We start from the raw sequence: 15,520 nt of genomic DNA, 5'->3' as shown, positions 1-15,520 counted from the left end.
AGCAGTCTACGTCCAATGAAAAGCTTTTTATGTGTTTTTTGTTTTGTTTTGATTTTGAATTCCTACTATCTGAGTAGTAAGGAAAGCTGCTTGGATTTTCTGCCTTCAGGTCCCAAAATTATCTTCTCCTGAGGAGTATAAAGCCTATGCTTCAGACTTTCTCTAGAGTGTGTGAGTCCCATGAGCTTGTGTTTGCCATTTGCCGTCCTAACCAGTATGTTTCCCCTGGATCTCCTGTTTATTTTCCTGTGCCAGTTTCTATGGCACAAAAACAATAATGGCAATCACACCCCTCCAAAACTATGGAATTAATAGTAAAATCCAAACTTTATTTGACTAGTGGGCATTTTGAGAGTGTTGGGGGTGCCAGTTAAAAAATGGCTGCCATGGAGTGGGCATGTCATGACACAAAAATGACTTCTGTGGAGCACAGCATAACACAGAATTGAATAGTGAACCACCACAACAACTATGCTTACGATGGGAAGTCAGCTATGCCCTGTTGATCCTGATTATGGACATCACACAGGCAGGCAGGCAGGCAGGCAGGCACACAGGCACACAGGCACACACACACACACACACACACACACTGTTGCTGTCTAATAACAAGGAGCATTCCTCAGTATGAGGAAAAATATAGGAGGTAGCCACACAGAAATCGCTTAATGTGTGCCTGCACATTTTGCCGTATAACTTTCTTTCTAGAAGGGCTAGAGACTTGCTTTTTGTAAAAATAATAATGAAAAATCAGTCTGGGGCACCTTGCAAGAGGCAGCCCTGAAAACCTTCAAGGTTGATAACCCCTGGTGTAGACAATACTGAGCTAGATGGCTCACCAGAGCTTCCTATCCTGTTCCTATGCAGTAATTGTAATTTCCCCCCCTAAACACGCCAATTAACGTTTGAAAAACAGACCAGGGCTTCTCTTGTGAAATGTCTGTGCTTTCTCCTTCACTGAAGTTTTTTGCTTGCCTTTCTCAGGGAGGTGCCTCTGCTTTTTTAAGGGGGGGGGGGAGCAAGTTCAGTGAGAGGAAGATCATTTTGGAGATTTGTTTGCCTGTTAACTCCATCACGCTAACTCATCCTGCCAGTTTTCTGGCGGGCGCGGCCAAACGCTTTCGCCCTCTGACAGCTTTCTGCGCTCTCCCCCTCTCCTTCCTCCTCCAATCGTGCAGCCCAATCTGTCACTTGGCCGACGGGGGTCCCTTCCCCGCTGATGGCTTTCGACACTCAGCTGTAATGACTCTTGGCAGGCTGGGAAGTCATGAGAGCTCCTACCTTCCGCTTGGCCCTCTCTCTCCCCACCCCCCGACTCTGCCTCTCTTTCTCGCTTCCCCCTGTTTTAGCTAAAGCGCTTTGTGTGTGCCTCTTTTTGGTAAATAAATGAGTCATTTTAATCCAACTGACAGCCTGGCACCTGAACGAGCTGCCTTCCATCTGCACCTTCTAGGCCTTGCGGAGGCTGCCAATTGTCAAGACTAAGGCCTTCAAGGCCTCACCACTGAGTGCCCTTTCAGGAACGACTTCATCAGATTTCTTTCTCTCTCTTCTGTCCCTAAATCTTGGGGGTTGTTGGTGGGTCCTGAACATTGGGGTTGTACACAGGATCCAAATTTGGAAAGATTTTTAAAACACCCCTGCCTCAACTCCAGAGCTCCAGCGGTGGAGATGGAAGTGCAGCAAAGACAGAAAACTAACTTTGAGCCCTTGCCATTCATGGTATTTATACCAGGCCAATCTAGAGACTCATACTACTGGTAAGACATGGGTGCTGCTGTTCCTTTCTCTAATGGGGGCTTTATGTGCACATAGTCCCAGTCACTTCATGTAGACCCCCAGTCTTTGCTCACAAGGGACCTTTTTGATTGCAAGGTTGCTGATAACAAATTTTGTGGCCTCTTAAGCCACCAGGCTCACTGATTTTTATTTTACTTCCTGTGCGAAAACTCCAGCCTACTAGTCTCCCCAGGTCCCACCCCTTCACACGCCCCACCCTCTTTTTCTGCAGGCCACGCCCTCTCAGCAACCTTGCTTCAAATCCTTCTCCAGTATTTTTCACTTGGCAGAGATGTGTCTTTGAACTCTAATACAGTGGTACCTCGGGTTAAGTACTTAATTCGTTCCAGAGGTCCGTACTTAACCTGAAACTGATCTTAACCTGAAGCACCACTTTAGCTAATGGGGTCTCCTGCTGCTGCCGTGCCGCCGGAGCACGATTTCTGTTCTCATCCTGAAGCAAAGTTCTTAACCTGAGGTACTATTTCTGGGTTAGCGGAGTCTGTAACCTGAAGCGTATGTAACCTGATGCGTATGTAACCCGAGGTACCACTTGTAATACCTTTGCTTTTCTGGATGGAGGATAATAAAGAGAAGTATGTATGTTTAGAAATTAGCCAGCTGTACAATAGTAGCTCCAGAAGGGTATCTCTTTAAATTCTCAGCACCCGTAACAAACTAGAGTTTCCATCATGCTTTAAGGGTGCTGAGAGGTTTCCAGAGAGTCATATTTCCCTCCTGGTGCTACAGTTCCCAGAGTTCCCTAGGAAAAGGGACTGATTGCTAACACATGCTGGGAATTTTAAGTTTGGAAGGGGAATTGGTGGGTGGGTGGGTGTTCCCTAACAACTCTCAGTACCTTTAACAAGTGACAGGTCCCCCAGTCCTTTGGGGGAGGGCTTCACTGTTTCAAGTGGTATTAAGTTGCTTAAGTGTATAGTGTAGATGGGGCCAGATTGTCTGTGAACAGCAACAGCACTCCCATAAAATGTTATGAGACTTCAACTTAATGGTGTGTGTATGTGATATCACACACCAACTGAATCATTTCATTTGGCTAAAGTTCCCAGGAGAAGAGAAGGTGGCTGGACACTGGTGGCGAGAACTTGGGTTAAATGAGCATTCCAAGTAATCAAGATCTCTGTCCTACCACCCTTCAAAACAGGCACAAAACCACCAAGGAGGACGAAGCCTGAGTGAGGCCTTGAAATGAAACCTGAAACAGGCCATGAGGGCCCCATTCCCTCAACCAGGCAAAGGCAGAATATACCAGTCCAGCCAACCCAGAGGATACATTCTGCCAGCCTGGGGTAGAAGGTGCTTCTCAATTAACCTCCTCCCCTAACGCACCAATCAGGGCACTGATAGTGGGCCTGACCGATCTAGATGCTTCAAACGGCTAGCCAATGGTAGGAGCTGGAGTTGTAGGCTGCTATTCCCTTCTGTGCCTGATGAGGACTCTGAAGCCCCAGGGCACATAGTCCATGGCATGAGTTTACTGGCTGAACCCTCTTCCTCTCTCTCCAGCATTACACTCACTGCTGAGACTGCCCCCCCACCTGAACTTGTGTTTAAGAGGAGGATGCAGCTTCCAGGACCACTGAGCGTGCCATTTTGACAAGGAATGAATAGATTGTATCTCATTTTAGAAGCCAGTTCCTAAAGGGTGGTGTGTGAGACAACGGGGTCTAGCTGCTTCAATGCTCATTCACGATTCCTTGTCTTGTTGCACCAAACCAGGGACAGGAACCCAAGGGCCACTTTCTCTTCTGGACAAATGTTCAGGGGCCTTGTGCCAGTGGTGGGCAGACAAGGAGTACAAAAAATTGCCTTTGCCCGAAAGCCCTGGGAAGAGGAATTGATTGTTAAACTTCTCTCTGGGAGGGGGAATAGGGTTTTCATAACAACTCTCTGGACCCTTAACAACAAACGGATCCCAGGCTTCTTTGGGGAAGGTCATGGCTGTCTAAAGTGGTATCATAGTGCTTTAAATGTGTGGTGCAGATGTGGCTCTAGTTACACCTGCAGAATCAGAATGACCGTGCGTGAGGGGTGTGAGTGAATGCAAGTGCGATTTGTGTTGGGAGGCAGCTGGTTTTAATTGCAGGAGAAGAGAGCGAAAACCATGCTGGCGAAGAGCTGTAACCAGAGATGATATATTTGCATACTCATTACGGCTTTGCATGGTGTTGTGCCTTGATCTGCTTAAACTAATAACCTCTTTTGGCAGTGTATCTGCTTCATCAAGTGGACTGGGAACAGGCGGCGACTCGACGCCGGTCGCGGCTGGGTGTAATAAATCCCCCTTCTTAACTTGGCAGCTCCTTAAAACTAAATCCAATATCTTGGCATAATGGCATCTAATAAGCTGAAGCGATCGGTCAAATCCAATTTAAATCCCTTAACCCACCCACCCCTCTTTTTTTGGTGCTACGAAAGGAAAGCTCAACTAGGGTTGGGTTGGACCTGGATTGAAAGTGTTATTTTGTAGTTACGCTTTTTTATATATATAAAAACAAAAATTGGAAATCCTCTTCCAACACTTGTGATTGCTAATTGCAGTTCCACTTGGAGAGGGCTTTTGTGGTTGGATTCTGCTTGCGGGTTTGCTAGAAGCATCTGGTTAGCCATGTGAGAACTTGAGGCTGGTCTAGATGGGCCATTGGCTTGATCCAGCAGGACTTTTCTTGTGTTCTTATTTGGCGTTAGGGATTTTTCACCCGCCAGTATAGGTTTTCATGCTGAGGAATGCATGAGCCCCAGATTCTGCAGCTGTTAAGATCCCAAGTTTTGTTGGCATATGGCTGGAGCAAACCTTTAAACAGACAGTGTTCAGGCTGAGACTCAGTATGAAATAAGAAAGCTTCTGTTTATTAAAGTAAGTCCATTTTTTGATAGGAAGTCTCTGGTGCTAGCTAACTAATCAGGAGAAACAAATGAGCCAGTTTGCCCCTCAAGAAGGTGTATCCAGGTAGACTTCACAGCTAGAGGTCCAAGAGAAAGTGGAAGAGGGTGCAATGTAACTCATACAACTTTGGCTTCAGCACAGAGATCAAAGGGACAGATACAGGTTAGGACTCACACCTCTGGCTTGGTTCAGGTGTAAACTTTTGTTACTCTGGCAACAATTCCTTTGTTGCACGCACTTCCCCTTTCCTGCTTGGCTTCAAGAGAGTTAATTCCTAGTAAACAATGGTTTGCACTTTGCCTTTCAAAATCTGCTTTAAGTTAGTGTTCCAGCTTCCCATGCAAGAGGGCCGTGTTCAGGCTTAGCCCTAGCTATTCCACCCCCTGAAGGGATCCCTCTGTACTGCTTTACAATTCCTTCGTAGGCTAAACGAAGGGCCTTTACCTGTGCCCGTCTCAACTGTTTTCCTACAGCAGTTCTGTCGGGTCGTTACTCCAGAGTTCCCATCGCAAATAGAACATGCTCCTGCAATGACACGACTCTGGAGACTATGGAACATGTAATGCTCTTCTGTCCCAACTGGACAGATGAAAGATCTCGGTTTCTAACTCCTCTCGTGAACAAGCTTCATCTCCCAATGCAGCCTTGGATAGTCTCCCTTCTTCTGCAGGATTCTGATTGTTGGATTACCGAGATGACAGCTAATTTCCTGCTTAGTGTGATGAAGAGGAAAGCGGCACCAACTCCTTCTTCAATACCACAGATGTAGTCGATACGCCGCACAATCGAAGCTGTTTTTTGTATTCTCTGTCACTCGATGTTTTAAATCCCCCGTTACCTTTGTTATCCCCATTCTCTCAAAGTATTCGCCCAGGACGACATACACTTTTATCTCCCCACCCCCATTTTATGTTGTTATTTCTATGTATATTATGCTATGGCCGCATGGCTAATGCAATAAAATCATTATATATAAGTTAGTGTTCAGAAACAAAATGCAAACCCTAGCTGCCGGTTCAGATGTAGTGTGTCATTTGTTGAAATCAAGCATGTAGGTGGAGAAGGGAGTTAATGAGCATAGGACTCATTCTTAATATTGCACTTTTTTCGTATTTTTCCTGAAGGGTTATTTAAAGGGCTGTGGATATGCATTCTTCATAGTGCATTGGGTTGAAATATCTTTTTATATAACAACTTATGAACATATGGTCATGCATATATTTATTTGATTTAATTATCCAACTTATTGGGAATTGTTGTTCACGGGCCCTTGCTAGCATTTTTGTTTAGCTCTTCCATTTTGTGGGTCTATAGAGGATGTTCTTATTTGAGTTTAGAATTGTTTCCTTCTTTGTTGCAATAGCTTTTTGGAGGTTAAGGCTCTCCCCTTTCTCTGCACCCCCGCCCCAATTTCCCATAGAGTGTCAAACCCCAATTTAGTGTAACATCTCCACCGTTGATTGATTGTAATTTGCTCCTGAACACCTTGGATGAATGACAGGATAAACCATAATAAATGTAGAGAACGTAAACCTTTATAAAAACTGAGCTCATCATACTTCCTTTTCAAAGGATGTTGCTGCTCGTGGATTAGACCTGCCACAGGTTACCTGGATTGTACAGGTAAGTTTTTCTTTCCTTTTTTTCCCTGTGCATGTGTGTGTTGTTTGATTGATGGGTGGAGGGATCAGTCTTCAACATCACGGAAACCTGGTGCAGAGCTCTAGGTTGTGCATCAGGAGTGGGCAGTGGGCAGGCATCAGGCTTGTTGATTCTACTTAGGTTTTTAGCTAGACCTCTCAAGATCTAAAAACCAGAATCAGCCTCTGGCATAATTCTTTCCCAAAGGTCATTTGCTGTGCAGGCTGGTTCTTAACAGAAGAAACTGGAAAATTGAGCCTAGGACTTTCTGCATGCAAAGCAAGTGCTCTGTGATTGAGCTACACATCCTTCCCAAGGCAGCGTATTGGGGGGCGGGGGGCGGGAATGAAATCCTGAAATCCTGTAGATGTGCTGCCAGTCACCAGCTAGGTGGACCGAATGCTCTGACTCAGTGTAAGGCAGTTTCCTATGCTACGCATCAGAGCAAGGACATATCCCAGCCAGGCAAAACAGCTCAAATCAGGGCAAGTGAGGGGTGTAGTCTGAGGAGTGTCCAAGGGCAGAGAGGCCTGGGAGGCTACATTCAGCTTCCCTACCTCTGGCATACAAGCACACACTTGCCCCCATGTATGAGCATGCACATCTCACCAACATACTCCTCTAAATATAAATGCTTTCGCCAGTCCTAACAGCAGGTGTTCAACTGGCCTGTAAATAAGAGAGGGTGGTTTAGAAATTTAATAAATAAAATAAATGCTGCCTCCTTCCCGAATGGTCATGCCTCTTTTCAGGTGCAGGATTGGCTTGCAGGTTGAAACCCCTCCCCCCCAATATTAGATGACAGTGTGTTGGAGACCCTGGGGAAGTTGTTGCTTGTCCAGAAGGCTTGGCTCGGTCATCCAGATAAGCCCGAGGAGAGACCTGTGGGAAGCAATTAGATTACTCTCTGTGTGTCTCGGGTGGCCCTGCAGCCTGTCGAAGGCATGCCAGAGGGCACAGGGAAAAATGATGCAACGGGGCTGTCGCTGATCGGTCTTTAGGTTTCTGATGAGGAAACGGCAGAGTAAGCTCATACAGTGGTACCTCTGGATGCGAACGGGATCCGTTCCGGAGCCCCATTCTCATCCAGAAGCGAACGCAACCTGCTTTTGCACACTCGCGTGACGTCACTTTGACCGCAAGCGCGAGTGGCGAAACCTGGAAGTAACGTGCTCTGTTACTTCTGGGTCGCTGCAGCATGCAGCCCGAAAATACTTATTCCGAAGCTACTTCAACCCGAGGTATGACTGTACTAGATAGGAACATGGGAATCTGCCTTATTCTAACTCAGGCCCTTGGTCTAGCTAAGTACTGTTTACACTGACTGGCAGCAACACTTCAGAGTTTCAAGCAAGAGGTCTCTCCCAGCTCTAGCTGGAGATGCCGTTGGGGATTGAACCTGGGACCTTCTGCATGCAAAGCAGATTCCCTGCCACGGAGTCTGTGCGGTGCTTTCCAGGAACATAGGAAGCTGCCTTATATGGAGTGAGACCCTTGATCTATCTAGTGCAGTGTTGCCTGTACTGACCAGCAGCAGCTTTCCAGGTTTTCATTCAATTATAAAATCATTGAGTTGGAAGGGACCCTGCAGGTCGTCTAGATTCCCATGCAGGAATCTCAGCTAAAGCATCCATGGCAGATGGCTGTCCAACCTCTGCTTGAAAACCTCAAGTGAAGGAGAGTCCACCACCTTCCAAGGGAGTCCATTCCACTGTGGAACAGCTCTTACTGTCAGAAAGTTCTTCCTGGTGTTTAGTCGGAATGTCCTTTCTTGAAACTTGAATCTATTTGTTCAGGTTCTAGCCTCCAGAGCAGGAGAAAACAAGCCTCCATCTTCCATGTGACTGCCCGTTAGATATTTGAAGATGGCTATCTCCTCCCCTCAGACTGGAATATCTCCCAGCCCTGCTAAGAGATTGCAAGGATTGAACTTGGAAGTTTCTGTGTGCAGAGCAGATTCTCTGGCACTCAGATACATACAGTTCCCACCCCCCCAAAAGAAGTCAGTTCAGAAATTAATTTAATAAATATAGTGCTGCTGCAATATGACACTCACCTTCAGGTGTCATTTGAGTTCTCTGCCCTTGATTCCTTTGCTTGCTGATTAAAAGCATAAACTGGAACCTGTTGCAAAAAAAAGATGCATGTTTTGAAATGATTTAGGGGCGGGGGGGGGCAACCCGATCAGTTGGTCTGCGAAACCCGATCCGCACATCTGAGTGATTGCCCCGTGTTGTAGTCCATCCTAAGGAATTGACCTTGCATGTGTGAAGCAGTCCTGCAAGTGTATGGAATGCAGCTCTCCCCCCCCCCCCGTTTGTCATTTTTTAACATTTTTGAAGCATGCACTCAGTGTACAGTACATATACGGTAGCAGTGTAATGTGTGAATCAGCCATCAAATGCCATGACACTGTAAAGCTAAGCCTATGTAAATGCATCTCTCTGCTGAGTAGCAGGTCTCGGAAAGCTTTAAGCAAGCCAATTACTGTATACTTAAGCCAATATAATTTTAAGGGGAACCAACTCAAGTGCGCTCTCTGGGTTTATTTGTCTTGCGCCTATGGCAAGCAGCTGATGCATATTAAGAAAGGAAGCAAATAGGTCACTGATGCCCCCACCTCCCCGCATAGAAACAAATTTTGTTTTTTAAAAAAATTGGTGAGAAGACAGCTTGGCCAATGTGTCATATTCATATGTCAAAAAAACCCTTGTTACCACTGTAGCTGTGAATGATGGTTGCGGGGATATGAGGATGATGGGTTCTGATAAGCCATTTCTTTCCTTGGAAACGGAAGCTGATATGACCTGGGATTTATTTTTCTAAATGACCTCAGACACAGCACTCTCTCTGATAATTAACCACCCATGCAATCTGCTAATTCCTTCTCTTCCCCTCCACTCTCCAAACTTCCTCTCTCTCTCACACACATTATTTTTTCTTTTTCTTTTTCTTTTTTAAAGTATAATCCTCCAGCTTCGCTTGCCGAATACGTCCACCGTGTTGGGAGGACAGCTCGGATTGGCAGTCACGGGAACAGCCTGCTCATCCTTGCACCTTCAGAGGCGGAATATGTCAACTTCTTGGCTTCTTGCAAGATTAAGTGAGTCACAAACTCCCCCCCCCCCCCGCACTCCTCTCCTCTCCAACCAAACTTCCTAGCTAAACCAATAATAAGGTATCTGCACTGCTGTGTCTCATTACAAATGGATGGTAGTTGCTACCTTCTTTTTAGCAGGATGTTTTTAATGACAGCCGAAGTATGATTCTCAAAGAGATTTTTTTTAAAAAAAATTCATTACAAAAAAAGAATTAATGAAATTCTCAGTTGGTTGACATCTTTGTGTCTCGGGAGACAATGGAGGAGTGTGCCTTTGGGGGTAAAGGCAAGCAAATGGAAGGTTGCAGCGCCTGCTGTGGCTGTAGAGACTGATACGGGAGAAATGATGATGATGATAATATGATGATGATAATGATGAAACCAGTGCTAGTCCTACTCACAGTAGACCCACTGAAATTAGTGGACATGACTAATGTGGGCCCATTAATTTCAGTGTGGCAATGCAGAGTAGAACTTAGTTAGACACAACCAATTACTTATAATAATTAATTGTTATTGTTATTAAAAGCCCATTAATAGAGACCATTGCATGGAAGTGATAAGGTTTAAAACAACAGGAGAGGTTTGAATAGATTGGGGAGGAAGAAATACTGATTATTTTTTTAATGTTTTAACAAGGAGATATAGTGGAGATGGGTACAACACAGAAACCAACACCAAAAAGCTCACACAACAAAGCCGTTCTCAGTTCCCTTCTAGCTGGGCTGAAATCTTGCTTAAGACCACCACTTTATTCCTCTCAGTGTTTTTCTATCCATGCCTTATTAAAACCTCTGCCGTTGTTTTAAACAGTCATACCTCGGGTTGAAGTAGCTTCAGGTTGAGCGTTTTCGGGTTGTTACTTCCGGGTTTCATCGCTCGCGCATGCACAGATGCTCAAAATGACATCATGCGCGGAAGTGGCGACACGCGCAGACGCAGGTTGCATTCGCTTCAGGATGTGAATGGGGCTCCGGAACGGATCCCGTTCGCATCCAGAAGTACCACTGTACTGCAACTTTTTCCTTCTCATTGTCCTTCCGTCCCTGCTTTACTCAAAGCTCCCCCTCTTGCTTTCCTCAGCTGCTGCATGGGTGAGTGATAAAGTAGTGCTAAAATATCACTTCACTCCTGGTAGCAAATGTTGCCTTCAAGATGAAGTTCCAAATAGAATGTAGTAATTTACAGCAAGTATTTTATTAACAAGCAAACACTCATGTATGTACACCATCCATCACTTAGCCTTCTCTAACTGAACGAGCTTGCTTTTAAGATGCTATTCATCTTAAACTTGTAGGAACATAAATCTGCAGATGTAGGAGAATAGGGAGGAGGTGGTGTGGAAATGGTGGTGGTCTGTTTGCAAGGGGTAAAAGGAGGCAAAGAGGAGGGGGAGAAGGTGCAGATGAAAACGGGGGAGTGCAAAGGAGGAGATGCAGAAAAGGACAGCAGGGGAAGCGTGCAAATGGGGACAAAGATGAATATGGAGGTATGAGAGAGGCTGCAGAATAGGAAGAGAAACAGAATAGGAGGTGGCCTCATAATTGAGTAAAAAGTGAAAAGAGTACTCAGTAGTTACAACATGTGGTAGAGGAGGAGACTTGTTGGGTTATGCCTTCTGGATTTGTATGTGTAAAGCTTTTCTGTTGATGGGAGGCCCCATCTTCGCTGATGCGGTAACTTTTTCCCCATATAAGTGAAACCTGCAACAAAAAGTTGCAGTGCGGTGATTTCCTGTTCAGGGTGCCAGCCAGTCAGCCATGTCCTCTACCACTATAATCCATTCCATCTCCCCACTTGGTCTCAGTTCCCCACCATTTCCCACCAGGAGTCAGTCACCACAATTCCCTGCCCCCTCTGTATGTTTGGAGGTGGGGGGGGGGTTCTTCTTAAATATTTATTGTACTCCTGCAAGTCTTGAGATCTCACCAAGCCTGCTGCTACTTCAGTCTTCTTCATAGATGGTGCTGTTTGGCTCGATAAACTGGCCTAGGATAATCAATTTGCTGTATACTGTAAAGGATTAGGTGGTTCAGTAGCTCTAAAGTGTTCCACAATTTCTATAGATAATGCTGGGATTTCATTACTATCAATGGCAGCAATAGTAATAGAGAGGGGTGAGCAAGAGTGTGTGAGCTAGCCTGTTGTACAAAGGTGAATTTTTGCATTTGTTGTTCCTCCCACTTTTGCCTCTAGCCCTGTTTGAGGCCTCTGAGAAGGCATGAGGCCTCTGAGAAGTTGCCCAGAATTGAATGTGCCCTTGAGCTGTAAAAAAATTCCCCACCCCAGTTAGAAAAAGCTCCCAGTATCTCCCAGGAGGACTGGGGGGAAATCTTAAGGGGACAGGAGTCAGGACCCCTTTGTTGTGGGACAGGACCTTGGGTTAGTGGAGTGTTTATAAAGTCCTCATTTCAGAATCTATGAGCCTAATTAGGACAGGTAGGTGCTTCTTACTGTGTGATAGTTATCTATGTGGAACTGGATTATCCCTGTGTGTAAGTAAGAAGGGACTGATAGCAGGCTGTGGGCTTAATGGATTACAGATCAGATCCGGATAGACAGTTCCAAGCCCAGGGCAACACGTGGCATCAAATCTAATTGCCCTTTCCGTTCATAAATGGAGCCTGGTGGAAATTTATCTTGACAATTTCAGTGTGGGAAACGAGGCAGAAGAATGGCCATGTGCTGGTCTGGCACATAAACTATTGTGCTTTGAAAGCAAAGCTGTTCCGCCACCTTCTGAAAGGTTGGTCGCCTGCCTCGTGTCTCTTTTTTCGCCTGCCTCTTGTCTCTTTTTAAACTAATAAGCTTAATGAACTGATGTAACTGACAACAGTAATAATACGATTTGGGCATATTCATGGCAAATAGCAATTTGCTCAGAGCTAACTAACGCGAACAAATTGCTTTATGTGTCTGACAAGGTGGTCTCTAAGTCCATGAAAGCTTATGCTGTAATAAATTTGTTAGTCTTTTTATTTATTTAGAGCATTTGTGTCCTGCTCTTCAGGTGAAAAGAGTCCCAGCACGATTTACATATAATCAACTAAAACATGACCATTCCCTTGCAAAGATTTAAAATCTAAAAGATGCAACACAAAAGGAAAAGGTGATGGAGAGGGAAGAGGAAAAAAGCAAATTTAGGTACCACTTTTGTGGACCAGAGCCCACTTCATTGGATGCATGAAATACTATTATTATATTGACAGATACATTGACGTGGGTGGAGGGAGAGAAGATGTTAGCAGTGTCATCATATGGATATATTATACAATATAGGAAACACAAGACTGTCGTAAGTGCTCGTTCTGCTCAGAGTAGGCCCACTGAAATTGATGGACGTGACTAACTTCAGTGAGTTTGCTCTGAGTAATGCAACCCACAGACTGTGATAAAGCTTAAATGTACATAAGAACATAGAATGAGCTCTGCTGGATCAGGCCAATGACCCATCTAGTCCAGCATCCTGTTCTTGCAGGGGCTAACAAGTTGCCTGTGGAAAACCAGAAAGCAGGACCTGGATAGAAGAACACTTTCTCTCCATGTGGTTTCCAGCAACTGATACTCAGAAGCATTGCTGCCTCCAGCTGCGGAGGCAGAGCATAGCTGTCTTGGTTAATAGCCGTCAATGGTCTTCTCTATGAATTTGCCCAATGCTTTTTTAAAGCCATCCAAGTTGGTGGCCACCATTCCCTTCTGCAGGAGTAATTCCATAGTTTAACTATGAGCTGCATGAATAAGTTCTTTCTTTCTTTCTTTCTTTCTTTCTTTCTTTCTAGTACATTTTTGGTAAAATTATATACAGTCATTGCTCAGAAAGCAGCATCATTGCTTACATACAGACATTGGTAAACCAATGAATACCTATAGCAGGATTTAAAAACAGATTCAGGCCACAGGTGATGGAACTGAACTTCTTGATAAGCTGTAATTCAGCAGTTTCACACGGGGAAACCCCCCTCCCCTTTATCTTGTTCAAGACTGGCTTCTAGCAGCAGAATGTTCTTGCAGGACGAAATGTTAGCTAGGAAACTGCTATACAGTGGTACCTCGGGTTAAGAACTTAATTTGTTCTGGAGGTCCGTTTTTAACTTGAAGCACCATTTTAGCTAATGGGGCCTCCTGCTACCGCTGTGCCGCCGCTGCACGATTTCTGTTCTTATCCTGAAGCAAAGTTCTTAACCCGAGGTAATATTTCTGCGTTAGCGGAATCTGTAACCTGAAGCGAATGTAACCTGAAGCGTATGTAACCTGAGGTACCACTGTACTGAGTCAGACCCTTGCTCCTCCCTCTGGCTCACTTTTGTCTACACTAGCTGACAGTGGCACCCAATGCCTCTTATCCCAATATCAATTACAAGATCTTCAGGTGACCATGAAGATGAGTAAAAGGCACTTAAGAGACTGTCTCTTTAGGTCCGATGCAGAAAGGGATCTAACCATGATTGCTTCTACCAAGAGCTCACCATGGTTCCCACTTATCAAAATGGAGCATGCCTGAGCCAGATACCTGACAAAGCTCCCACTTGCCGTACTAAGAATCGCTTTTACAGAACTACGATTCCAACCGATGCCCTTGGCGGTGTTGGATGGACGGTACAGCAAAGTAAATTACGAAGAGAGACTCTGTCTGTGTGGACAACCCTGCGTTGAGGACCTGTGCTAGCTGACAGCAGCTCTTTAGGAGTTCAGACAAGGAGTGTTTCTCCCACCTGGAGATGTTGGGGATTGAACCTGGGACCTTCTGCATGCAAAGCAGGTGCTCTACCACTGAGGTGCAGCCCTTCCCCACACAATAGTCCTTATAAAGGGCTGCATTAAATAGGAACATGGGAAGCTGCATTACACTGAACCATACCTTTGATTCATCTAGCTCAGTTCCTGGGAATCAGGAGTGAGAAAAGGGCTAGTGCCCTTATGCCCTTGCTTGTGGGCTTCCCAGAGGCATCTGATTGCCATTGTGGAAAGACAGTGCTGAACTGAACAGACAATTGGGTTTCATCTCGCAGGGCCCTCCTTATATTCTTAGGAGTTCATAGCAGAGGCAAGAGACAAACCAACAACTTTGTGATTCATGGCACAGGCTAATATGGGTAAGTAAGGCCCACCAAACCTGGCAGGACTGCCCTCTGAGGAAACATGGTCCAGATCCATCATTCCTCACCACTGTGCTAGATCTCAATAACCCCTTTTGGTTCTTCTTGATTATATTAAGTCATAAAATTAAGATATGAATGGCAGAGCGCTTTTCTTTCCTTTTCTTTTTTAAAAAAAGAAGAAGTGGTGTTTCCCCACTGCTCTGACACATTTGTGAATGAAAATGTCAAAGCCTTCCCCCCACCTCCCCACTTGACAGTGATTTCCTGGAGATATAAAGATAACACCCCTCTCCCAAAATTACTCCTGGTACCCCTGCCATTTCTCTCCTCACGCTTGGCATGCTGCCAGCTTGCAACCTTGCATATAAGCGAACTTCGTTCACTCAGCAGGGAGCACGTCACAGAAAAAGGGGCTGAAGCTGGTTTGTGTGTGTGTGTGCGCGCGTGTGTGTGTGTGTGGCGCTTCATGCCTTCACGGGGATCCGCTTTCTTTTATAAACTTCGTTAGGCAGCTGTTAGGAAATAAAGCAATTGTCTGATGAGCTGTCGGTGAGGAAGCCCCTGTGCTGTTCTTACAACAATGCAATCCTTTTCAACCCATCTCCCCCGCAACCCCCAAACAACTGCAAGTCTCAATCGAAGGAACCAAGAGAGACATAAGCAAACACACACACACACACACACACACACACACACACACAGCAAAAGAAAAATTACACTTTAGTGCTGACTTCCCCTCCACTTTCCTTGTCTATTTCTCCTTTGAAATGTCAGTTTCATTCCATGTGGATGCAAAAGGAAGCTAAATTTTAAAGGTGTGTGTGTGTGTATGAGAAATTGGGGGGCGGGGGGGAGAGGCAGGATTGTACAAAATGCTGTCATGGTCTTATGGAAAAGGTTAATGGAAGATAATCCAAGGTTCAGATAACAACTACAAAACCCAGTTGCACTGAGTTGATACCCACGACACTGGGTGAGGGTTTTATGGATTGG

The 15,520-nt window shown here is 45.3% G+C and overlaps 1 protein-coding gene across 2 annotated transcripts in view; it reads left to right on the top strand.

Moving 5' to 3' along the window:
* Positions 1–15,520, top strand: part of DDX31 (DEAD-box helicase 31) — a 67,373-nt gene that overhangs the window by 19,391 nt on the left and 32,462 nt on the right. For both annotated transcript variants that reach the window (XM_081847030.1, XM_081847029.1), the window contains exons 15-16: positions 6,260–6,310; positions 9,292–9,431. In XM_081847030.1, coding sequence (XP_081703156.1) covers positions 6,260–6,310; positions 9,292–9,431 — 191 coding nt within the window. The remainder of the gene's footprint in view (positions 1–6,259; positions 6,311–9,291; positions 9,432–15,520) is intronic.

This window comes from Podarcis erhardii (assembly GCF_964252035.2).
Source record: "Podarcis erhardii genome assembly, chromosome: Z".
NCBI lineage: Eukaryota > Metazoa > Chordata > Lepidosauria > Squamata > Lacertidae > Podarcis > Podarcis erhardii.
This window is presented reverse-complemented; position numbering and strand designations above follow the sequence as displayed.